The sequence below is a fragment of the Castor canadensis genome, chromosome 3 (assembly GCF_047511655.1).
Source record: "Castor canadensis chromosome 3, mCasCan1.hap1v2, whole genome shotgun sequence".
Lineage (NCBI taxonomy): Eukaryota > Metazoa > Chordata > Mammalia > Rodentia > Castoridae > Castor > Castor canadensis.
Window position 1 is genome coordinate 54875799 of NC_133388.1, and position 23672 is coordinate 54899470.

At 35.8% G+C, this 23672-nt stretch overlaps 1 protein-coding gene across 2 annotated transcripts in view; it reads left to right on the forward strand.

Moving 5' to 3' along the window:
* The window catches only part of Sos2 (SOS Ras/Rho guanine nucleotide exchange factor 2), a 100802-nt gene that overhangs the window by 9205 nt on the left and 67925 nt on the right, over positions 1-23672 (forward strand). For both annotated transcript variants that reach the window (XM_074068022.1, XM_074068023.1), the window contains exons 2-4: positions 16082-16207; positions 19536-19667; positions 20697-20861. In XM_074068022.1, coding sequence (XP_073924123.1) covers positions 16082-16207; positions 19536-19667; positions 20697-20861 — 423 coding nt within the window. The remainder of the gene's footprint in view (positions 1-16081; positions 16208-19535; positions 19668-20696; positions 20862-23672) is intronic.

The window sequence follows — 23672 nt, forward strand, 5'->3', positions numbered from 1 at the left end:
GCCTTTGTTCTGTAAAGCGGGAGGGGACCCAGTTCATTCCTGTGTTCAGGCACCTTGTCAGGCAGATGCACCCTGTGTGACACATCTTTAAGAAAGAGCATGATGCCAGGCGCTGGTGGCTCACGCCTGTAATCCTAGCTACTCAGAAGGCAGAGATCAGGAGGATTGAGGTTCAAAGCTAGCCCAGGCAAATAGTTCCTTGAGACCCTATCTTGAAAAACCTTTCACAGACATAGGGCTGGTGGAGTGACTCAAGGTGAAGACCCTGAGTTCAAGCTCCAGTACCGAAAAAAAAAAAAAAGTGGGTATGGTAATTTAGGCCATGTGCTTTCAGGCGTGGGTGTTTGGCCCAGGAATTTCTTAAACTTTGGATAAACAAATTTAATAATAGTGCCCTTTTCCAGTTTACAGGGGGAAAAAGCCGATATTTTTTCAATTTTATTTTTCTCTCGTAAATTTTTTTAAGCCTTTGTTGTCTGTTACAGTTTACCTGCTGGCGAGTAGTAGAAGATTATGAAATTAATGCACAAGAGATATAGAGGTTTTAAAGATAAAACAGTTTATACTTTTTTTTTTAACAAACACATGTCTAGAACTTGGTTTTAACTTTTAATAGTCATTTTTACTAACCTTGTCTCTGCTGACATTGATGGGCTGTAAGTGTCTCCGTATTTCATGTCATGTAAAGAACACTGACTTCTGTCACTGGACCAAATAGGGAACCATTGGTCTACCCTGAACTTTCTTGGCTTTGTCGGTTAATGGGCTGCCTTTCTGGGAAGGTACTTAAAGCTAACATGCAATTTTATTCTATTCAGGAAAATTTTGATGTCAAAAATTTTAGCTTCAACTAATGGTCTCTCTTAGTATTTGATTACTTTATGGTAAGTCCTCACCTAATATTAAGCTAAATACAATCAGATTCCTGGCCTGTATTTACCTACATTTTAAATGAACGAACATTTTGAAAACCAGTGAAGAAAACACCTAGTTAAGAGCACTGACTCTTAAGTGAGAAGTGAATATTAATAGACAGTGGAAATAGAGGAACAGAGTGTGTGGATTCCTTAGTCATAGTGTTATATGGGACTCTTAAGCCCCCAAGTACATGTCTAGTTGAAATAAAAACAACTTTTACTGAGTTCTTAATTTTTCTCAGTGTCCAGATAATTTCAATGAGGCCAACAATGTTTGCTACCATGAATTACTTAACAAGTTTTTAGAGTTCTTTTTTTATGAAAAGTCTTACGCCTTTAATGACGTGGTACTAGTTACCTGTCTGTTAGGAACCAAAGAGTGGGGAAATAGGTGGAAGAAACCAAAACCAAGAATTTTCTCCTGAGTTTATAATACATAGCCATGGTTTCAATTCTTGATTATTCACTCTAATCAGAAAAATGTTACCTTACAAAAATTCTTTTTGGTGGTTCTGGGGTTTGAACTCAAGGCACTCTGTTGCCACACCTCCAGCCCTTTTTGCTCTGGTTGTTTTGGAATAGTCTTGTGTTTTGCCCAAGCCAACCTGAACCTGCTTCCTGCTGTAGCTGGGATGACAGGTGTATACCACCACACCCAACTTTTCATAGAGATGGTATCTCATGAACTTTTTTTGCTTGTGGCTGGTCTGGAAGCATGATCCTCCCGATCTCAGCCTCCCACATAGCTTGAGATGTCAGGTATGAGCCACCCACCTGGGTATTGGTTAAGATGGGGTCTTGCTAACTTTGCCCAGGCTGGCCTCTAACCACAATCCTCCCAATCTCAGCCACCCAAGTAGCTAGGATTACAGGTGTGAGCCACTGGCACCTAGCTAGAATATTATTTTCTTTAATAGTTTTATTGGGGATATAATATGTTTAAAATGTACAATTTGAGTTTTAATGTTATATATATAAGTGAAACTATAGTAAAATAGTGAACATATCCTTCAGCCTCCAGATTTCCTCTTGATTTTTTATTTGTACTTTTCCTACCCCCTCATACTCCCTGTTCCCCAGGCAATCACTGATGTGCTTCCCATCACTGTAGATTACATTTTTCTAGAGTTTTATGCTAATGGGATCATATAGTAGATATTCGTATTTTTGATATGGCTTCTTTTACCCAGTGTAATTATTTTAGGATTTATGTTGCATATATCAATAATTCATTTCTTTTTATTGTTCAGGAGTCTTCCATTGTGAACATGTACTACAGTTCGTTTATCCATTCACCTGATGTACTTTTGTATTCTCAGGTCTTGGCTATCACAAATAAAGCTGCTGTGAGCATGTGTCCAAGTCTTTGTCTGAATATGTATCTCTTTTTTTCTTGGGTAATTGCCAAAGAGTTGTTACATCAGATAGTATGTTTAAGTTTTTAAGAAACTATCAAACTGATTTCCAGAGTGCTGGTACAGTTTTACATTTCTGCTAGCAATGTTAGCAGCTCCTCTTGCCAACACTAGGTAGTTGAATTTTAGTCAGTCTGAGAGCTTGCAATGGTATCTTGTGATTTTTGATTTGCATTTGCCAAAGAAGTGTTGGCCATTTGCAAAGTCTGTTTTCTCAGAACTTGCCAGGATAAACAGTGTGGCCCAAATATGGGGACACTCACAAGAAAATGGAGATGGGGTAGGATTTACCACAAGATTGAGCCTTGCCTGGATCATGGGAGTGAGATTTCTGAGTGATGAAACTGCTTAAGTCTATTCTGTTAGGAGCAGCAGAGAACAAATTTTAGAAAGCAGTGTGAGGGAAAATAAAGTTTCTTTAGCTCAGAAAAGGAGCAAAAGTTCAGTTTTGGTTTGTTTTTTTTTTTTAGAAACCTCATTTTGAGGCAACTCAAATGTAGCCCAGGCTGGCCTTGAAAATGTTCAGAAGGCTAGTCTTTGTTTTTTATTTTTATTTTTAGGGTCTAAGAATTATCTGCCTAACTTAAGGTTACAAAATTTTTTCTTTTTTTCCTTCTAGAAGTTTCTTTCTTTTATTTATTCATATGTGCATACATTGTTTGGGCCATTTCTCCCCCGTGTCCACCACCCCCTTCTTTTCACCCCCTCACTTGCAGGCTTCTAGAAGTTTTATAATTTTATATTTTATAATTTACATCTAGGATCCATTTGGATTTTTTTTTCATTTTTCTTTTATTATTCATATGTGCATTCAAGGCTTGGTTCATTTCTCCCCCCTGCCCCCACCCCCTCCCTTACCACCCACTCCGCCCCCTCCCTCCCCCTCCCCAATACCCAGCAGAAACTATTTTGCCCTTATTTCTAATTTTGTTGTAGAGAGAGTATAAGCAATAATAGGAAGGAACAGGGGTTTTTGCTGGTTGAGATAAGGATAGCTATACAGGGCATTGACTCACATTGATTTCCTGTGCGTGGGTGTTACCTTCTAGGTTAATTCTTTTTGATCTACCCTTTTCTCTAGTACCTGTTCCCCTTTTCATATTGGCCTCAGTTGCTTTAAGGTATCTGCTTTAGTTTCTCTGCGTTAAGGGCAACAAATGCTAGCTAGTTTTTTAGGTGTCTTACCTATCCTCACCCCTTCCTTGTGTGCTCTTGCTTTTATCATGTGCTCATAGTCCAATCCCCTTGTTGTGTTTGCCCTTGATCCAATGTCCACATATGAGGGAGACCATACGATTTTTGGTCTTTTGGGCCAGGCTAACCTCACTCAGAATGATGTTCTCCAGTTCCATCCATTTACCAGCGAATGATAACATTTCGTTCTTCTTCATGGCTGCATAAAATTCCATTGTGTATAGATACCACATTTTCTTAATCCATTCGTCAGTGGTGGGGCATCTTGGCTGTTTCCATAACTTGGCTATTGTGAATAGTGCCGCAATAAACATGGATGTGCAGGTGCCTCTGGAGTAACAGTCTTTTGGGTATATCCCCAAGAGTGGTATTGCTGGATCAAATGGTAGATCGATGTCCAGCTTTTTAAGTAGCCTCCAAATTTTTTTCCAGAGTGGTTGTACTAGTCTACATTCCCACCAACAGTGTAAGAGGGTTCCTTTTTCCCCTCATCCTCGCCAACACCTGTTGTTGGTGGTGTTGCTGATGATGGCTATTCTAACAGGGGTGAGGTGGAATCTTAGTGTGGTTTTAATTTGCATTTCCTTTATTGCTAGAGATGGTGAGCATTTTTTCATGTGTTTTCTGACCATTTGAATTTCTTCTTTTGAGAAAGTTCTGTTTAGTTCACATGCCCATTTCTTTATTGGTTCATTAGTTTTGGGAGAATTTAGTTTTTTAAGTTCCCTGTATATTCTGGTTATCAGTCCTTTGTCTGATGTATAGTTGGCAAATATTTTCTCCCACTCTGTGGGTGTTCTCTTCAGTTTAGAGACCATTTCTTTTGATGAACAGAAGCTTTTTAGTTTTATGAGGTCCCATTTATCTATGCTATCTCTTAGTTGCTGTGCTGCTGGGGTTTCATTGAGAAAGTTCTTACCTATACCTACTAACTCCACAGTATTTCCTACTCTTTCTTGTATCAACTTAAGAGTTTGGGGTCTGATATTAAGATCCTTGATCCATTTTGAGTTAATCTTGGTATAGGGTGATATACATGGATCTAGTTTCAGTTTTTTTGCAGACTGCTAACCAGTTTTCCCAGCAGTTTTTGTTGAAGAGGCTGCTATTTCTCCATCATATATTTTTAGCTCCTTTATCAAAGATAAGTTGCTTATAGTTGTGTGGCTTCATATGTGGATCCTGTATTCTGTTCCACTGGTCTTCATGTCTGTTTTTGTGCCAGTACCATGCTGTTTTATTGTTATTGCTTTGTAATATAGTTTGAAGTCAGGTATTGTGATACCTACTGCATTGTTCTTTTGAGTGAGTATTGCCTTGGCTATTCATGACCTCTTGTGTTTCCATATAAATTTAACAGTAGATTTTTCAATCTCTTTAATGAATGTCATTGGAATTTTGATGGGAATTGCATTAAACATGTAGATTACTTTTGGGAGTATCGACATTTTTACTATGTTGATTCTACCAATCCATGAGCATGGGAGAGCTCTCCACTTTCTATAGTCTTCCTATAGAAGACCCCCCCTTCTTTTCACCCCCTCACTTGCAGGCTTCTAGAAGTTTTATAATTTTATATTTTATAATTTGCATCTAGGATCCATTTGGATTAATTTTATAAATGGTATAATAATTCCATTTACAGTATGTTTGGTGGGTTTTTTTTTTTTTTTTGTATATTGATATCTTGTTCTACTGTTATTGAAAAGGCTGTCCTTCATTGCTAAAGGTCTCCATACCGTTATTAAAAAAATCAGTTGTCCACATATGTATGGCTTTATTTCTGGATTATCTATTCTGTTCCATTGATAATTTTGCTTATTTTTAGGTTAATACCACTCAGTTTAGATTATTGTTGTTTATAAAAATTCACGAAATCAAGCTGGGAAAGCTGGTACACACCTGTAATCCCAGTTCTCAGCAGGCTGAGGCAGGAGGATTATAAATTTGGGGTCATCCTGTGCTACATAGTTGAGGCCCTTTCTCAAAAAAAAAAAAAGCTTGAAATCCGATAATGTTAGCCCTCCAGCATTGTTCTGTTTCTATTTCAAAGTTGTTTGTTTTTGTTTTTGTTTTTTTAAAGTCAGTATGTCAATTTCTGCAAAATCCTGCTGGGATTTTGATTGGAATTATGTTACATTTATTGATCATTTGAGAGGATTTTTTTTTTTTTTTTTTGTGGGACTAGCGTTTGAACTCAGGGCTTCATGCTTGCAAAGCAGGTGCTCTACTGCTTGAGCCAGACCTCCAGGCAATTTTGCTCTGGTTATTTTGGAGATGGGGATCTTGTGAACTGTTTGTCCAGGCTGGCCTTGAACCTTGTCCTTTTGATCTCTGCCTCCCAAGTAGCCAGGAAGGAGCCACTGGCACATCTTAATAATGTTGAGTCTTTAAACCAAAAATGAAGTATACCTCTATTAATTTCTGTCAGCAATATTTTATGGTCTGTATCTTTGGAATGAAATTTATTTTTTTCTTCTTACTTGTATTTTTACTCTTTTATAATGAAAAAAACTGGAAGTTGAACTCAGGGTTCATACTTGCTACTACTTGAGTCTCATCCCTAGTCCTTTTTTCTTTGGTTATTTTTGAGATAGGGTTTCACTTTATGCTTGGGTGGCCTGGACCCAATCCTCCTGTTTATGCTTCCCTCATATCTGGAGTGACAGGCACGTGCCACCATATTCAGCTTTTTATTGGTTGAGATGAGATCTCACAAAATATTATCATCCTAATCTGGAGTAGCGAGGATTACAGGCTTGAGCCACTGTACTTGGTGGTATCCAGAATTTTTAATTGACATTTATAGCTTTAGAAAACTTTGTTATGGAGTGAAGAATTTGGTTTAAATAAATGTTAACTAGACTGTGTAGCCAAAGAGATTTATTTTAGTTGATTGAGCAAGTACCCTAGCAACACTTTTTACTTAACTGAAGATGGAAAACAGAAGTTAGGAAATAACATTTTTATAAATTGTCAAGTAGAGTGTTTAAAAATAATTTAAAGTTAAAACGCTTCTGTCTGTACATATATTTATAGTATTATGACTTCTGTTTGCAGTGTGCATGTAAAGGAGATACCTTCTGGCAATTTGAAAATATGGTGTAACTAAAATACAGGTTTGACTTGTTAATCTGTTAAGGACTGAAAATTATTTTAATTGCTCTTTTTCTGACTAGTCTTTCAGAAAAATTTGACAGGTTTGTTTGTTCTGATGTGGTAATTTTATGTTTGCTGTCTCTAAGGGTGCAGAGATAATAAATACTGGGTAAGTACAAAGTGTGGTTATCTTTCATGGTCCCCTTGATGTCCTGTTAGAGTATTTATGGTGGGATTTTAACGCAGTATGTTGTTTCTGTGCTTGCTTTCCTATTTGAAACTAAACAGTTGCCATAAGAAACTTTGATGCTTAATGTTAAAGTTGCTTTGCAGGTTATTTATTAAAGCCATTATCGTTTTAAGAAAAAATTCATCCCAGTTAGATTTTATCTTAATTCTCATGTACAGTCATTTTCACCAGTAGGGCCCTTAACTTTTAGTGGAAAGATGTTACGTGAAACAACCTTATGACACCTAATATTATACTTGCTATATAAAGTGTTTATTTTATATGGAAAACTTTTTATTCTTTTGACCTAGTAGAAGTGTATAGTTAAGATCTAATTAGGTTTCCTCTTATCATATGAAAGTACAGAATATAAAAGGAAATAATTATTTTCTAAAAAACCTGTTTTGAATTTATAAGAAATATATATTATAAAACCTTTCTTTTTGATGTCTGTCCTATATGTATTTCTGACTGACTTAAAACTCTTTGTATGCAAACTCATTCAAAGAATGATTTTTCCTATCTCCATTTCTGTGTCCTTCCTTCTTCTCCTTCCTTGCTTCAAATTATATTTCCTTTCTAATTAGTTTGTACCTTATCAAAATTATTTATGCAAGTAAAAAGATACCAGCCAGACGTGGTAGCTGCACACCTGTAATCCAGCACTGAGGAGGCTGAGGCAGGAGGATCTTGAGCTCGAGGCCAGTCTGAGCAACATAGTGAGACCCTGTCTTAAAAAAAAAAAGAAAGAAAAGAGGAAAAAAATAACTATCTCAATAAGGCTTGTTATGATAAATAGCAGTCTCTTTCCTAAATACCAAATTTTCTGCTTTCCTAGAGACAACCACTTTTAGATTTCAAAGTACCTTATTTCATATTTACTTCTATATTTTTAAGAAAGAAAAAAGTACTTTTCTTGATTTTTCTGTGTGGGGCATTATCTGTTGGCTTTCTACCATGGAAAGTAAGAACTTAATGCTTACTACATGTATACTTTGCCTTCTCTAATCACACACTTCACCATATATACACACTGCTCCCTCTCCTGATTGTATTTTCATTTTGATTGGATTATTATTCATAGTTTAGTGGGCATGGTGGTTCATGCCTGTGGGCTCAGCACTTGGAAGGTTGAAGCAGGTGGATTGTGAGTTTGAGACCAGCCCAAGCAACATAACAAAACCCTGTCTGAAAAATATATTCAAAGCTTACAGTATTATGACTATTAATACTACTTCTATTCAACCACTTTTCTCTCCTAAGTTTTTCTTACTGGAGTTAATAATTTTCTTTTTTTCTTATTCATATAGTTTTTTAATATAATGATTCTCAAACTCAGATTCAAGATTTTTAGTCCCTTCACGTACTTTGTCAATCTCATCTGTTGAGAGTGTTTCTCCCAGTGCCTTCCAACCTGGTCCAATCTGGTTGGGTGACCTTTATGCCTATTGGATAGCTATCATCCTCTAACTTCCCTTTATTTCACCCTGGGTATTCCTTTAGCTTTTCTTACATATTGATTCCTTTGTTTCCTGTATCCAGGATTTTTCATTCTCTTGATTTATACCCCTTTTAGTGTAGTACAGGCTACAGAGACTTAATGAGAAAGGTAATGTGGGAGATAAAAATTTTTGACCTTGTTATATCTGAGAATGTCTGTATTTTATCTTGATGTTTGGTTGATAATTTGTTAGGATCTTGAATTCTAGGTTGGAAATCATTGCTACTTAGCTTCTAGTGTTTCTGTTGATGTCTGGAGCTACTTCATATCTGCCTCTTACAAATATTCCACTCCTCTTCCCCCACCTCCCAGTTTTGTAAGATATTCTGTCTCTATTGTTCTGTTATTTTAATTGTATTCATTGACCTGGATACTAGGAAGGTCATTTAGACTTCTTTCATTGATAATTTCATCCTTTGATTTTCTCTGTTTGCCAGATGATTCCCTAACTTTAAAAATTTTTTTTATGGTGAAATGTAACACAATCAAAAAATACATAAAGGATAAATATGCAATTTAAGGAACATCAGTATTTAACTGTCCTCCGTATTAGAAAACAGCACATTGCCAGAACTTTTCCCAGTATAAAAGGTAATCACTTTCATGGTACTCGCTGCCTTGCTTTGCTTGATCGTTTTCCCAGCTTATGATGTGTTCCTAAACTCCGTAGTTTGTTCTGACCTTGAACTTTGTAAATGGAATCCCATCATATGCATTCTTTTTGTCTAGTTTCTTTTGTTTCTTTTTGGTTTGGTTTCTTTTTGTCAGCCACATTATTATGTGGCTGTCACTATTACTGTTTTTCTTTTTTTTGGCTATATATATTCCGTTTTATGACTATTCCATAGTTTAGCTAGTACAGTCTAGGAGATTTGAGGTTTTTGTCTAGTTTGAGGATGATTACTAATGTTACTAAGATTTCTAGTATATGTCTTTTAATAAACATACCAGTTCATTTCTCTGCAGTAGTGCTATCTAATTGAAACAATATGAACCACATGTAATTTAAAATTATAAAGAAGGAAGAAACAGATGAAATTTATTTTAATAATATATTTTATTTAACTCAATAAATCTAATGATTTCCATGAGTGTGTTTCTGGCATACCACAGCATATTGTTTTATAGTAACTTTTTCTTTTTTTTCTTTTTTTTTTTTTTAAAGAGACAGGGTCTTACTATGTTGCCTAGGCTTGGCCTGAACTCCTAGGCTCAAGTGATCTTCCCATCTCAGCTTCCAGAATGACTGGGAATACAGGTGTTTATGTGCCAGCACTCCCAGCTGCAAACTTTTTTTTTTTAATAAGTAGAAAGAGTATATTGTAAAATAACAATGAAAAATATAGTTTAGGGGCTCAGAGTATGGCTGAGAGTGCTTGCCTCACATGTTTGAGGCCCTGGATTTGATCCCCAGCACTGCAAAAAATAAATAACTAAATAAACAAATTATTAAAATAAAAATATATGGTATAAACTGGGCTCTGATGGTTCATGTCTATAATCCTTGCTACTTGGGAGCATGAGATAAGGAAGATTGCTGTTTGAGGGCATCCTGGGCAATAGCTGTGAGACCCCCATCTCAGCCAGTGACTGGGTACTTTAGTGTGTGCTTGTCAACCTAAGTCACATGGGGGGCTGAGACTGGGAGGATTGTGGTTCCAAGCCAGCCTGAACAAAAAAGTTTGAGTCCCCATCTCAACAGAAAAAAACTAAGCATGGTGGCTCATGCCTGTCATCTCTGTAATGACAGGAAACATAAAATAGGACTGTGATCCATGCTTGCCTGGACAAACAGCAAGTCTCTGTCTCAAATAACCAGACCCAAGTGGTAGCAAGAGTGAAGTCCTGAGTTCAGAATATATATGGTATTACAAAATATGTAAACTAGTAACATAGTCATGTGTTAATCATTATCAAACATTATGCACTGTTCATGATTGTATGTGCTGTACTTTTATACAACTGGCAGTGCAGTAGATTTGTTTACATCAGCATCACCACAAGCTGTAAGCAATGTGTTGTGCTGACATCATGATGACTACATCATCACTAGGTGATAGGAATTTTCAGTTACAGTATAATCTTATGGGGACCTCTTATGTGTAAGTGATCTGTTGTTGACTGAGATGTTGTGTGGCTCATAAAAATGACCCAGCCATTTTGATACTCTAGTAGAGTGTGTGAGAGCACCTGTTGTTGCACATAATCACTAACATTTGATATTATCAGACTTTGCAACTTTGCTCTCTGGTGAGTGGGTAGTAGTTTTCAGTGTGTTTTGGTTTGTATTTCCCTGATTACTAAATTGTCAAAGCACCCTTGTATATATATTGGCTATTTGAATTTCTTCATTTTAAAGTGCTGGTTTAAATAGTTTTCCCCACCTTCTTATTGGGATAATTTGATAATTGTTCTTTTTTACTGAATCTTTAGGAGCTCTTTATATATCCTAGATATGAGTCCTTTTGTTATATGTGCTATATATATAACTCTGAAACTTGCCTTTCTACTTTCAGTATGTGTTTTAATGAACCTAAGTTTTAAAGTTCAATGTAGTTAAAGTTTATCCACCATTCCCTTTATGGTTAATAGTTTTTGTAGTCTATTTAAGAAATCCTTTTCTGTCCTGAGGTCATGAAGCTGTTTTGTCTACATTATCAGGACTACATTATTAGGCCTATTTACTTAGTAGACCTAAAATCCAGCTAGGGTTGATTTTTGTGTAAAGTGGGAAGTAGGAGTTAAGTCTGATTTTTTTTCTCCATTTAGGTACTACTCATTCAGCACCATTCATCCCTTCTGCTGCCTCCCTCAAGTCTATACTTCCCCATACTCTACAGTATCACCTTTGTTGTAAATCAGGGATCCAAATCTTTGTAGTCTTGTTTTTGGATACTCTCTTCTATTCTGTTGATCTGTTTCTCTTCTGTTATGTTAATATCACTTTTTTTTTTTTTTGCGGTACCGGAGTTTGAACTCAGAGCCTTGTGCTTGTGAGGCAGGTACTCTGCCACTTTAGCAATATCACATTCTTTGTTGTACTTGGGGTACAATGTGACATTTGCAAAAGTTCTTACAATATATCATAGTTGAATTTACCCCCTCCATCATTCTCCTTTATCCTCCCCTTTCTCTATTCCTGAAATGGTTTCAACAGGTTTTATTTTTCTGTTTACATAGATGTGTACGTAATATTTCCACCACGTTCACCCTCTTTATAACCTTTCCGTGTACCCTCCCTTCTCCCACTGGTACCAACCCCCCAGACAGGACCTGCTTTGCCTTCCTGTTCTCTGTTTTATAAAAAAAAAGCTATATAGGGTGTTTCATTGTGACGTTTCCATATGTGTGTATGTATTATAACCCAAATTGGTTCATCCCCTCTATTTTTCTCCTTTCTACCTTAGTTCCTTTCTTAAGGTGATTTCAACAGGTTTAAAAATTCTATATTCATTCTTGAATAGGAAGTACATCAAAGATATTCACTTTCTTAACTTCCTTCTTTCACCCTCCCTCTGTATGTGACCTCCCCTTAGTGTGACCTGTTTTTCATAATATCATTTGTATTTGTATTGGGTTTGTAGTCCACATATGAGAGAAAACGTGGCCTTTGGCTTTCTGAACCTGGCTAACTTCACATAAGATGATGTTTTTCAGTTCCATCCATTTACCTGCAAATGACAAAATTTTATTCTTCTTTATGGCTGAATAAAATTTCATTGTATATAAATACCACATTTTCTTAATCCATTCATCAGTAGTGGGGCATCTTGGCTGTTTCCATAGCTTAGCTATTGTGAATAGTGCTGCAATAAACATGGGTGTGCAGGTGCCTTTATTATAACCTGACCTACATTCCTTTGAAATATCCCTAGGAGTGGTATTGCTGGATCATATGGCAGTTCTATTTTTAGTTTTTTGAGGAGCCTCCATACTATTTTCCATAATGGTTGTACTAATTTACCTTCCCACCAGCAGTGTATGAGGGTTCCTTTTCCCCCACATCTTTGCCAAGATTTGTTATGTTCTTTTTGGTAGCCTACATTCCAGTAACTATCAGAGCAAATACTTCTACTTCTTTAAGAGTATGTGCCTGATTTTCTAAGCCTTTAGAATTTTCTAAATACATTTTGAAATTGCAGCAAAACAACCTGCTTGGTTTGATTGAGATTCTATAACTTTATGGATCATTTTGGGGAAAATTGATATATTAACAATTTTAAGTCTGTTCATTCACAGATAAGACATTATCTTTAATTTATTTTGATCTTTAATTTCTCTCAGTCTACTTTTCTTCCTAGGGGTTATGTGTACCTCTTTTGTAAGATTTAGTTCAAGGTTTATGATACTTTTTTATGCTTTTATAAATATTATTCTTAGAAATACTTTATTTTCTAGCTTTGCTGATACATAAAAATAAAACTTTATTATTTTGGAGGTGGGATGGTATGGGGGTTTGAATTCAGGGTCTTGAGTGCTTGCTAGGCAGGTGCTCTACCATTGAGCCATACCACTAGTCCTGTTGCCTTTGGTTATTTTTGAGATAGTGTCTTGCTTTTTGCCTGGTCCAGCCTGAACTACAATCCTCCTATTTGTGCTATCCTTTGTAGCTGGGTTGACAGATGTGCCATCTTGCTTAGCCATTGATTGAGATGGGGGAAATCTCACAATTTTTTGCCCAGACTGGCCTTGAACCATGAGCTTCCTGGTTTCTCCCAAGTAGCTAGGATTACAGCATCAACCACTGTGCTTGGCTAAGACTTTATTTTTTTATGAATTGAAATAATTTTTTTACAATAGGTTTGTCTACCTTTGGGGGATTCCGGAGAACCATAGTTAATAGGATACAATGTATATACATATACATATTTTTGAAAGACCTGTGTAAGAACATTGCCTCATGCAGTTACAGAAGCTGAGTAGTCCAAGGTCTGTGTTTGGCAAATTAGAGATTCAGGAAAGCCAGTATTATAGTTGTAGTCTGAATCTGAAGGCCTTAGACCCAGGATTGCTAAAGAGGTAAATTCCAGTCTCAGTCTTAGTCTCAGCTCAAATACAGTTGGACAAAGAGGAAAAAAAAAAAAAACTTTATTATTCAGACTTTTATTATGTCCAGGTCTTCAACAGATTAGATTGAGAGCGCCCACATTGGGGAGAGCCATCTGCCTTATTAATTCTGCTAATTTAAATGGGAATCCCATCTAGAATCCCCTTCACAGGTACACTCAGAAATAATGCTTAACCAAATATCTAGGCACCCCAAAAGCAACTGTCATAAAGAATAATCAAACCATTAGCAAATTAGTTTCTTTTCAATTCTTATACTTTCCTTTCTTTCTCTTATTGTACCATACTGGCCAAGACCTCTAGTAAAAAGTGGAGTAAAAATGATACTAGCAAGTTTCTTGCCCTTTTCTTCATCTCAGAAGGAAAAGTGTCATTGTTTTAGCATTGACTATAGCAGCTTTTCTATAGAAAATCTCTAAATTAAGGAACTTCACTTAGGACATTTTTTTTATCATGAGTGAATATTGAATTTTTTTCAAATACTTTATTGAGATGATCATATTATTTTTCTCTTCTAATCTGCTAACATGGAGAATTATATGGCTTGATTTTCCAGCATTAAACCAACTTTATCTTCCTGGGACAAATCAAACTTGGTCATGGTGTGTGTTTGTGTATATGTGTATAAAATTTAAACTTTTCTTTCTAGTTTATGAGAGTGAAAATGGCCTATAATTTTCATCTTTATGAGTTATTTATTTATTTTTGTGGTACTGGGGTTTGAACTCAGCCTCTACCTTGTGTTACTCCAGCCCTTTTTTGTGATGGTGTTTTGAGATAGGGTCTCTCAAACTATTGCCCTGTGCTGGCTTTGAACCATGATCCTCCTGATCTCTGCTTCCTTAGTAGCTAGGATTACAGGTGTGAGCCACTAGAGCCCAGCCTCTTTCTTTTTATATTAAGGCTAATGTCAAAATGAGTTTAGGAGTTTTAGTCTTTTTGGATTTTCTGAGTGAGTTTGCTTAAGATTGTTTTTATTTCTTCCTGAAATGTCAGTGAAGCCAAATATTTCCATATAATGGACTATAATGCAAGACTCAAAAATTTTTTAAACATTGAAATCATAAAATGTGTGTCTTTTGGCCACATGCAATTCTAGGAATCAATTTTTAAAAAGACAAACTTTAAAAATCCCATATGTAAGCTGGTCATGGTGACACACCCTTGTAATCTCAATACTCAGGGCGTAAGGAGTATCATGAAGTTGAGACCAGCCTGGACTATATAATAAATTCCAGGTCATCCTAACACATATAGCGAGACCCTGCCACTAAATAAATTAAAAAATCTGAGTTTTTACAAAAGTAGTTCTTAGAAACAAGGGACATATTAGCAAAGAAAGAATAGAAAACAATGAGCTAAGTATTTACTTCAAGACATTTGCAAAAGAACATAAAAAGAAGAAATAATAGCCAGGAGCTGGTGGCTCATGCCTATAATTCTAGCTACTCAGGAGGCAGAGATCAGGAGGATTGTGGTTCAAAACCAATCCCAAGGAAATAGTTCGTGAGACCCTATCTTGCAAAAATAAAAGTGCTGGTGGAGTGGTTCAAGGTAAAAGGCATGAGTTCAAACCCCAGTACTACAAAATAAATGAAGAAAAAAAGAAAGAAAGAATAAATATAAAGCAGTTATGAAACAAAATAGAATCAACAAAGCCAAGATTTGGTTCTTAGATTAATATAATTGATAAACCTCCAAGATATTCGGCAAGAAAAAGAATGAACACATAAGTAATTAATGCTAGGAATAAAAGAAGAAATTTTACTGTAGATTCTATAGATTTACAAAATATGAAAGACTATAATGTACTATTTTATGCTATTTTTCAATCCTGATTTTGTTTAGTAGTGGACCACTCAGGAAATGGCAAAGCCTAAGTAGAAGCTGATCATTGTTTGGCATTGGTTGTTTTGGTGGTGGGCAAGTGATCCAGATGTGAGGGAAAATTTTGTGGTAAAATTTGAGAAGTTAGATGAAATAGTCAACTTTCTGATGAGTTCCTTGTGGAAAGGCTTATAATTGCTGATTCAATATTTTAAAATGTAAAGCTATTCAAGATTGTGGTGTGTGTGTGTGTGTGTGTGTGTGGTGTTGAATCCTTTTAATGCCATACATAAAAAGTACCTAGGTTCTTTCAACAAATATTTACAAGGCACCTACTATATGCTAAGCACTTTTACTTACTGTATTTCTCATGTCCAGTCAAAATGGATTATTAATTTAAAAACAAAAAAAGTTCAGCATAACTAGCCTATGCCATTGTAAATCTGAGTACCAGCTATTTCATAGAGTCCCTCTGTAATTTGAAAAGTACTATAGTTTTTCAGAAATAGATCTATTGCTGTTATTCATTACCTATATTCTTACACTTGTGGTGGATTTTTTTACTTGGCTTCAGGGTATTCATGATTGTTCTGAAATTATATACAATATTTTATGTGCATGTGCTTTTAAAATGGTTTTAAAGAACCATTGTTTTGGCGGCTAAAAAAAGTACATGGACCAACAAATGGGTTTTCTTTTGTCATTTTGTGTTTTACGTTGTATTTGAGTAATCATTCTAGTAAAATACTTATTACATTAGTATTCTCATTGATTTTCGTCCACTTCATATTATTTTCCCAGCATTATAAAACTGAGAACTTTTCTTTTAAAGGTTCAGGAGCAAGTACACCCCAATCTCTCAGCTAATGAAGAATCTCTCTATTATATTGAAGAGTTGATTTTTCAGCTGCTTAATAAATTATGTATGGCCCAACCAAGGACTGTTCAAGATGTGGAGGTAAAAATAATTTGGTTGTTTCAATAAGCCATTTAGTTAACTTTTGTATCTAAATGTATCTCATTCTAAATTATTGTATTTATTCTAAATATCTAAATGTATATCATTCTAAACTAAACCCATTTTGTGGGATATATATAGTCAGTCCATTTTTAATGAAGGTATCAAGGCAGTTCATTGAGGAAAGGGTTTTCAGCAAGCATAAGTAAACAAAAAAAATTGGATAAATTTATGGGAGAAAAGCCTTGAAACCTATCTCACAACATAGACAGAAATTGGCTCAAAAGGGATCATAGCTTTAGGTATAAAAACTGAAATTACAAAGTTTCTAGAAGAAAATACTGAAGAGTATTTTCATAGTCTGGGATTAGGCAAATAATTTTTTAGAGAGGAGTGAAAACAGTAATTTAAAGAATAAAATTGATAAGACAATAAAAAAATACAAGTCAAGCTGGGTATGGGGACACATATCTTTAATCCAACACTTGGGAGCTGAGGCAAGAATATCACAAGTTCAATGACAGCATGGCTATATAGCGAGAACCTGTCTTGGAATGTCTCAAAAAAAAAAAAAGTCACAGACAAGGGAAAATTGTTTATAATATGTATTACTGACAAAGGACTAACAGCCAGAATATGTTAAAAACTTCTACGAATCAATAATAACAAAAAGGTACCCTCCCCCCAAATAGCCAAAGTCTTAAAAACAGAAACTTAATAAAAGAAGATATTCTAATTTCCAGTCAGTACACGAAAAGGTGCTGAAGGTCATAAGTATTTGGCAAAAATCAAAGTCATACTAGATTATTTTACACTAACAAAAATAAACAAAATTAGAGATCAATTATACCACATGTTAGTGAGAATGTAGAGCAACTAGAACTCTTACACATTGCAAGGGAGAATATAAAATGTTATATACCAGCTTTGGAAAATTGGCAGTTTCTAGTAAAGTTAACTATACATCTAGAATATGACCCAATAGTTCTGTTTAATCCTAGGGAGTAAAAGTACATGTTCACGAAGAGAATTATACATGAAAGTCCATGCAGTTTAATTCATAATAATCAAAAGTTTCAAACAGCTCAAATTTCTGTCAATAAGAAAATGGGTATATTAGTTACTTTTGTGAAGCTGTGATCAAAATACTGTCAAGGAGGAAAGGTTTATTTCGGCTTACATTTTAAGAGGGTTCAGTCCATGGTTGATGATCCCATGAGTTTCAGCAGAACATCAAGGAGGCAGCAGTATTTGAAGGAGGAGATTGTTCACCTCATGGCTGATAGGAGCAGGGTGTGAAGTAGGGATTTGAGGCCAGGTATAACCTTCAGAGTCCTGCCCCCAGTCACCTGTGCTTCCTCCAAATAGTCCCCACCTCCTAAAGTTTCTAGGATCTCCCAAAATAGTATCACCAGCTGAGGAACCAAACGCTCAACATGTGAGCCTGTATGTTTCGTATTTAAACTAATAACATTCTGCCCCTGGCCACCAAAGGCCTATGGCCTTTTCTTAATGAAAAATGCATGTAGTCCATCTCCAAGAGTCCCCAAAGTCTTAATAGTTCCAGCATTGTTCAGAAGTTTCAGTCCAGTGGATATGATGGTACATACCTGTAATCCCAGCATTTAGGAGACCAAGATAGGTGGTCTCAGTCCTATGTAGCTAGCCTGGGCTACATAGTGAGACCTTGTCTCAAAACAAATACACCAAAAGTTTTAAGTCCAAAATCTCATCTGAGACTCAAGATATACTCTTAGCTGTGAACACCTGTAAAATCACAAAGAAAATTACACACTTCCAGTATGTAGTGACACAGAGAAAACATTGCTTTTCCAAATAGGAGAAACAGGAGGATAGCAAGGAAGCATCAGACCAAATACTGAAATATTGTAGCTTCATGTTCAGCATCCAGGGTACATGGTGGTGTGATATGAGTTCCAAAGGGCTTAGGCAGCCCTGCTGTCATGGCCTTTCCGTTTGGAACCCATATGGCCTCTCTCTTAGGCTAGCTCTATTGTTGCCTATGGCTTTTTTCAGCAGATTTTCTATGTTCCTGGCATCTCCATCATCTTGGGGTCTCCTTTGCAGCTTAGGCTTCACCCTCAAAGCTTTACACATTACCACCTTTAGGGGCTGTCTGTAGGGATCCATAACCTGTTACTCATTGCTTGGTCTCCCAGGCCTTCTTTTGAAATCTGGGTAGAAGCCTGTATAATCCCATAACTCTTGCATTGTACATGCCTATAAAACCAGCATCTCGTGGATGATGCCAGGGTCTGCAGCTAGTTCGAACAGTAATCAGGCCCTTTGCACTACTGCTTCAATGGCCTTTAAGTGCCCGGCCAGTTGAACCTTGGAAAAGCCTTTCCTAAACACTTCTTTAGGCAGCCCTGTACCTACAGGGCACCTTGTAGCTCTCTCTTCAAGGCAAAATATTTCAAAGGAGTTAAAACCTTTATACCCTTGATTCTCTTTTAGGGGAAGGGGAAGATAGGCCAATTCCTGAGATGTCTTAAGGTACCTTTTCTAGTATCCTGGTACAAAGTACTTGATTTCTTCTTATTGGCACTAATTTCTTTAACAACCAGGTCTTCCTTGTCCACAACTTTAAAACACTCTTTTTCTAACCAAACTGCACATTTTTGAAATCTTTCTGCTCTGCTTTTCGCTCCTGATTGTCACTGTAAACCTGAATTTGGCCTTGCTCAAAGTCTCAGAACATGGATAAAATGTAGACAAATTCTTGGAGAAATGTAACATGAATGGCCATTAGTCCAATTCCCAATACAGTCCTCATTTCCATCTGCAGTGTTATGAGCACAGTCTTCACTGTCTGCATTTCTACCAGCATATCAAGGTTCTAAAATCACCCATTTTAAGCTCTGCTTACAGTATCCTAAGTACATCTTTTTTTTCTAGCCAAATTCTCCAAACTCTTCCACAAACCAGTTCCAGAGGCTTGAGAACCACACCACAGGTGTGGTCACAGCAGTAACTCCATTTCTTTGGTACCAGTTTGGGTCCTTATGACAAAATATATGACATAAACAGTTTAAAAGAGGAAAGGTTTATTTTGGCTCTACTACTGAGCTACCTTTTAAATTTTAACTTTTTCTTTATCCATGGTAATTATGTGGCAAAATCTTGATAGTCCTGTTGGCCTTTTTAAAAACAAAAACAAAAATTTCGTTTAGTAAAGGAATCAGAACATGTTATATCACTGTTATCTGCTTGCACTAAAGATAATGACAAAATTGAATTTTGTATGAATATTCTATTCATGAACACTTCCATTAATGCTGCAATGGTCCTGGTGTAATCTAAACAGGAACGAGTTCAAAAGACCTTTCCTCATCCAATTGATAAGTGGGCTATTGCTGATGCACAATCTGCCATAGAGAAACGAAAACGAAGAAATCCTCTTTTGCTGCCTGTGGACAAAATCCATCCTTCATTGAAGGTAATAGCAGATTAGACATTGGGAGAATTCTTTATGACAAGTAATACCATGTTTGTATGGTATTGGTGTACATGTGCATGCATATACTTGTGCATATATGTATATTGAATGTGTACAAATAAATAGGGGGTGGAGGCATAGGCTGATGGTATGGGATATGTTTAGCATGTGTGAGGCCCTAGGTTCAAACCCTAGCACCCCTCTCAAAAGAAAGAAGAAAATAAAAATGTACTCTGATAAAATTAGATTGCCTTTCATATAACATTAAAAGTTAATAATTGTGATAATGGATTGTGGCATTTTCCTACGAGTATTACCTTGACTGCTTCTTATGTAGTAGGGTATGATTTTCAACCTTTTATTGATTTTAAAAATATATAATATCAAAAGTACTATGAGTTTAGGACTGTTTTAAATTAATCTGTAATGCAGATATCTTTATATACATTGGATAAGTAGACTAGATAATATCCTCTATTGAATATGCTTGGGTGTACATGGATTTGCAGACCCTTTTGTAGCAATTTCAAGAATCCACCATCACACACATACACATCCTTCCCTCCAAATGAAGCTGTTATAATAAGGGGATAGTGGTTTCAAAGCAAGATCCTTGAAGAAAGATGTTAATCAAATGGGTTTCAGATAATTTGTTAAGCTTTCAGTGAAGTCCAGCCCAAGATTTCTGTGTTAGCATCAACTATTCTTGTTTGGTAAAATAGTAGACTTGTTAGATTAGGTAGCTCTTTTTAAAAAGTCCAATAATAGTAGGATCAAAGGCTCTTTTTATATCCTCTGTTAGCCATAAGTTGAGATATTTGGTTTATAAGAAGTTTTTAATAAGCAAGATGTTAAATAGAAATTTTCTTCTTTCAGTGTTGGGGGTTGAGACCAGGCCCTTGTGCATGCACACACTCTGCCAATGAGTTACATATACCCTCAGCCCTTAAATAGGAATTTATAAGTATTTAACTGATAACTTTAGACAGTGTGATTTTTAAAAATTAAGTTATTTATTTTTTTCCACAGGAAATTTTAGGGTATAAAGTGGACTACCATGTGTCCTTATATATTGTGGCTGTGCTAGAGTATATCTCAGCAGATATTTTGAAATTGGCTGGTAATTATGTTTTTAATATCCGACATTATGAAATATCTCAACAGGACATTAAAGTGTCAATGTGTGCAGATAAGGTAAGTGTTAAGAGATATTTAAACTTACTTTTAAACTTAATTGAATAGTAGTGACTATATGTCATTTCTGCCTCAGTTTGTTTTTTTGTTTTTTTTTTTTTACTTTTAATTCATTTTTTTATGGAGCTGGGGAATCAGCCCAGGACCTCACATATGCCAGGCAAGTTATCTGTCACTGAGCTATATCCTCAGCCCCTTTATTCTTTTTAATATGTGATTATATTGGTAAGTTTTACTGGTCCTGGTATTGGAAGACAGAAAAATACTGGCTTTACAAAGTAACCATAATACTTCCAGGATTTTTTTTTTTTTGATATTGGAGTTTGAACTTAAGGCCTTGTAATTGCTAGGCAGGCACTCCACCACTTGAGCTATGCCCCCAGCCCTTTTTTTGTCTTAGTTATTTTTTGGATAGGTCTTGTGTGTTTGCCCCAGACTAGCAAACTGCTGTTCTCTTACTTATGTCTCTCACATAGCTGAGATCACAGATGTGTTCCACTATGCCCAACTTATTTGTTTGACATGGGATTTCACTAACTTTTTACCCACGCTGGCCTTAAACCCTGATCCTCCTAATCACCACTTCACATTACAGATGTGAGCTACTGCACCCAGTGTTTAGGTTTTAAAGTATGTGGCAAGATGGAGGTCGCTTTCCATCAAGTCCTTTACCTATAGGAAAAAAACACCCAAAGCCTCAAACCAGTTTACGAAAAGTGGTTTGAGTTTTATATTTTTAGAAAGAGAACTATACAGAGTTCACTTCTAAGTATAAGACATTTTCAAGAACATACTCTGGTATCAGAGGATGGTTTAGTAGGGCACATGTAGAGAGAAAAGACTGCAATTGCAAAGTTCCTTCTGACAGCTCTTTCTGATTTACAGATTTTTTATATTTTTGTCTGTAAGCTACTTACTACTTGAGGGAAGAAATCGAGTCTTTTCATTTTTTCCTTTTTTTTCCTTCCTGTTTTTCCTCCTTATTTTTCTTACTTTTTAAATCATCATTTTTAATGTGCCTGTTAAGCATCAGTCACTGTCCTGAGCAGGGAAGATGTAATACTGAATAACATAGTAATCCTTGTGTTAGAAGAAATATATTTTAGTGAAAAATAAAAATATTACTAAAAATATGATTTAAACCAATAAGTCCAAGGTACAGGAAGAAAGTGATCAACTCTGGCATGGGGGAGGCCAGGAAGACTTGCCAGAGAAGATTCCTAATCTGCGGTCTCCAGGGCCTGGCAAATGCCAGTGGTTCTCAGCCTTGACTACACATTAGCATTACTGGAAAGCTTTAGAGAATACTCATACTGTCTCGTCCTGAGAGACTTCCTTGGACTGGGATGGACCTTGTCAGCCTCACTATCTTTTGAAAGCACTGTTTTTTTATGCGTTATAGTTGACATTCATTGTATTCTGGCATAATTTCAAAAATGATTTTTTACCTACACTTCATTGTAGAAATTCCTTAATTTTGACTTCTAAAATTATGATTACATATTTTTGTTGATTTGTATGTGTCTCAGGCTTATAGAAAAACTAGAAGTACATAAAAAGTACTCCCTTGCTGCCAGAACCGTTTGAGAGTCAGTAGCAAACATAGGGTGTCCTAGAAATAAGGACATTTTCCTACAGTACAATAATATGGCAGTCAAAATCCAGGAAATTAATACATTGATACCATCTAACTTTGAAACCCAATGCCAAGTTTTTCCAGTCATCCCGTTGATGACTTTTATAGCAAAATGATCTAGTCCAGAATCATATTATTTATTTAGTTATCATTTATCTTTTCTTGTTCATAATTTAATTTTTATGATGATACTTTTTTTTGGTTCAGAAACATTGATACTTTTGAGGATCACAGGTCAGTCGCTGTGTAGAATGTTCCTCAGTTTAGATTTTTCTGATGTTATTTTTTGTTTAGAATCAGGTTATACTCTTTAGCTTTAGCAGGAATGTCACGGAAGTTGTGCTTTGTTCTTCTTAATTGCATTTTTTCACACAAGAACCCAATTTCAATGTGTTTCATTAGTGGTAATGACTGCATTGGTACTTGATGAGGAAGTTGTCTGTCTGTCAGGCTTCTCTTCTATAAGTTACTGTTTTTCCTTTTATAATTAATAAATGTTTTGTGGAATATTTCAAAGACTATGTATCTTACTCCTCATCACGCTTTCAATGTACTCACTTGTTTATTTTAATATGGGCTCAACTGATTTTTATTGTATTAAATGAGGCATATTCCATCACTTCATTATTTATTTAGATGTTTAAACTGTCCCAGATTTAGTCAATGGAAACTCCACTCTGACTTCTCTATTTCTGCTATTCTTTAAACACTTTCTTTTTCTTTCTCTTGGTTTTTTAAAGTATAAGTGAACAAATTATATTTATGGGGTACAAAGTGATGATATGATGTATAATACAAAGAATAAGCTTATAATATACCTATTAACTAAAATAAATATTTTTGAAATTTATTCTCTTAGCAGCTTTTTTTTGTATTTGTTTTTTGTGTTTTTAGTGGTACTGGGGTTTGAACTCAGAGCCTTGCACTTGTTAGGCAAGTGCTGTGCCACTCGAGCCATGCCCCCAACCCTTTTTGCTTCAGTTATTTTTCAGATAGGGTATTCATTTTTTTTATCAGGGCAGGCTAGCACCATAATCCTCCTACTTAACATCTCACATGTAGCTAAGATAGCAGTTGTCTACCACCATGACCAGCTTATTTGTCGACATGGGATCTTGCTATCTTTTTATCCAGTCTAGCCTCAGACTGCCACCCATCCTACTCATCTGCCTCCT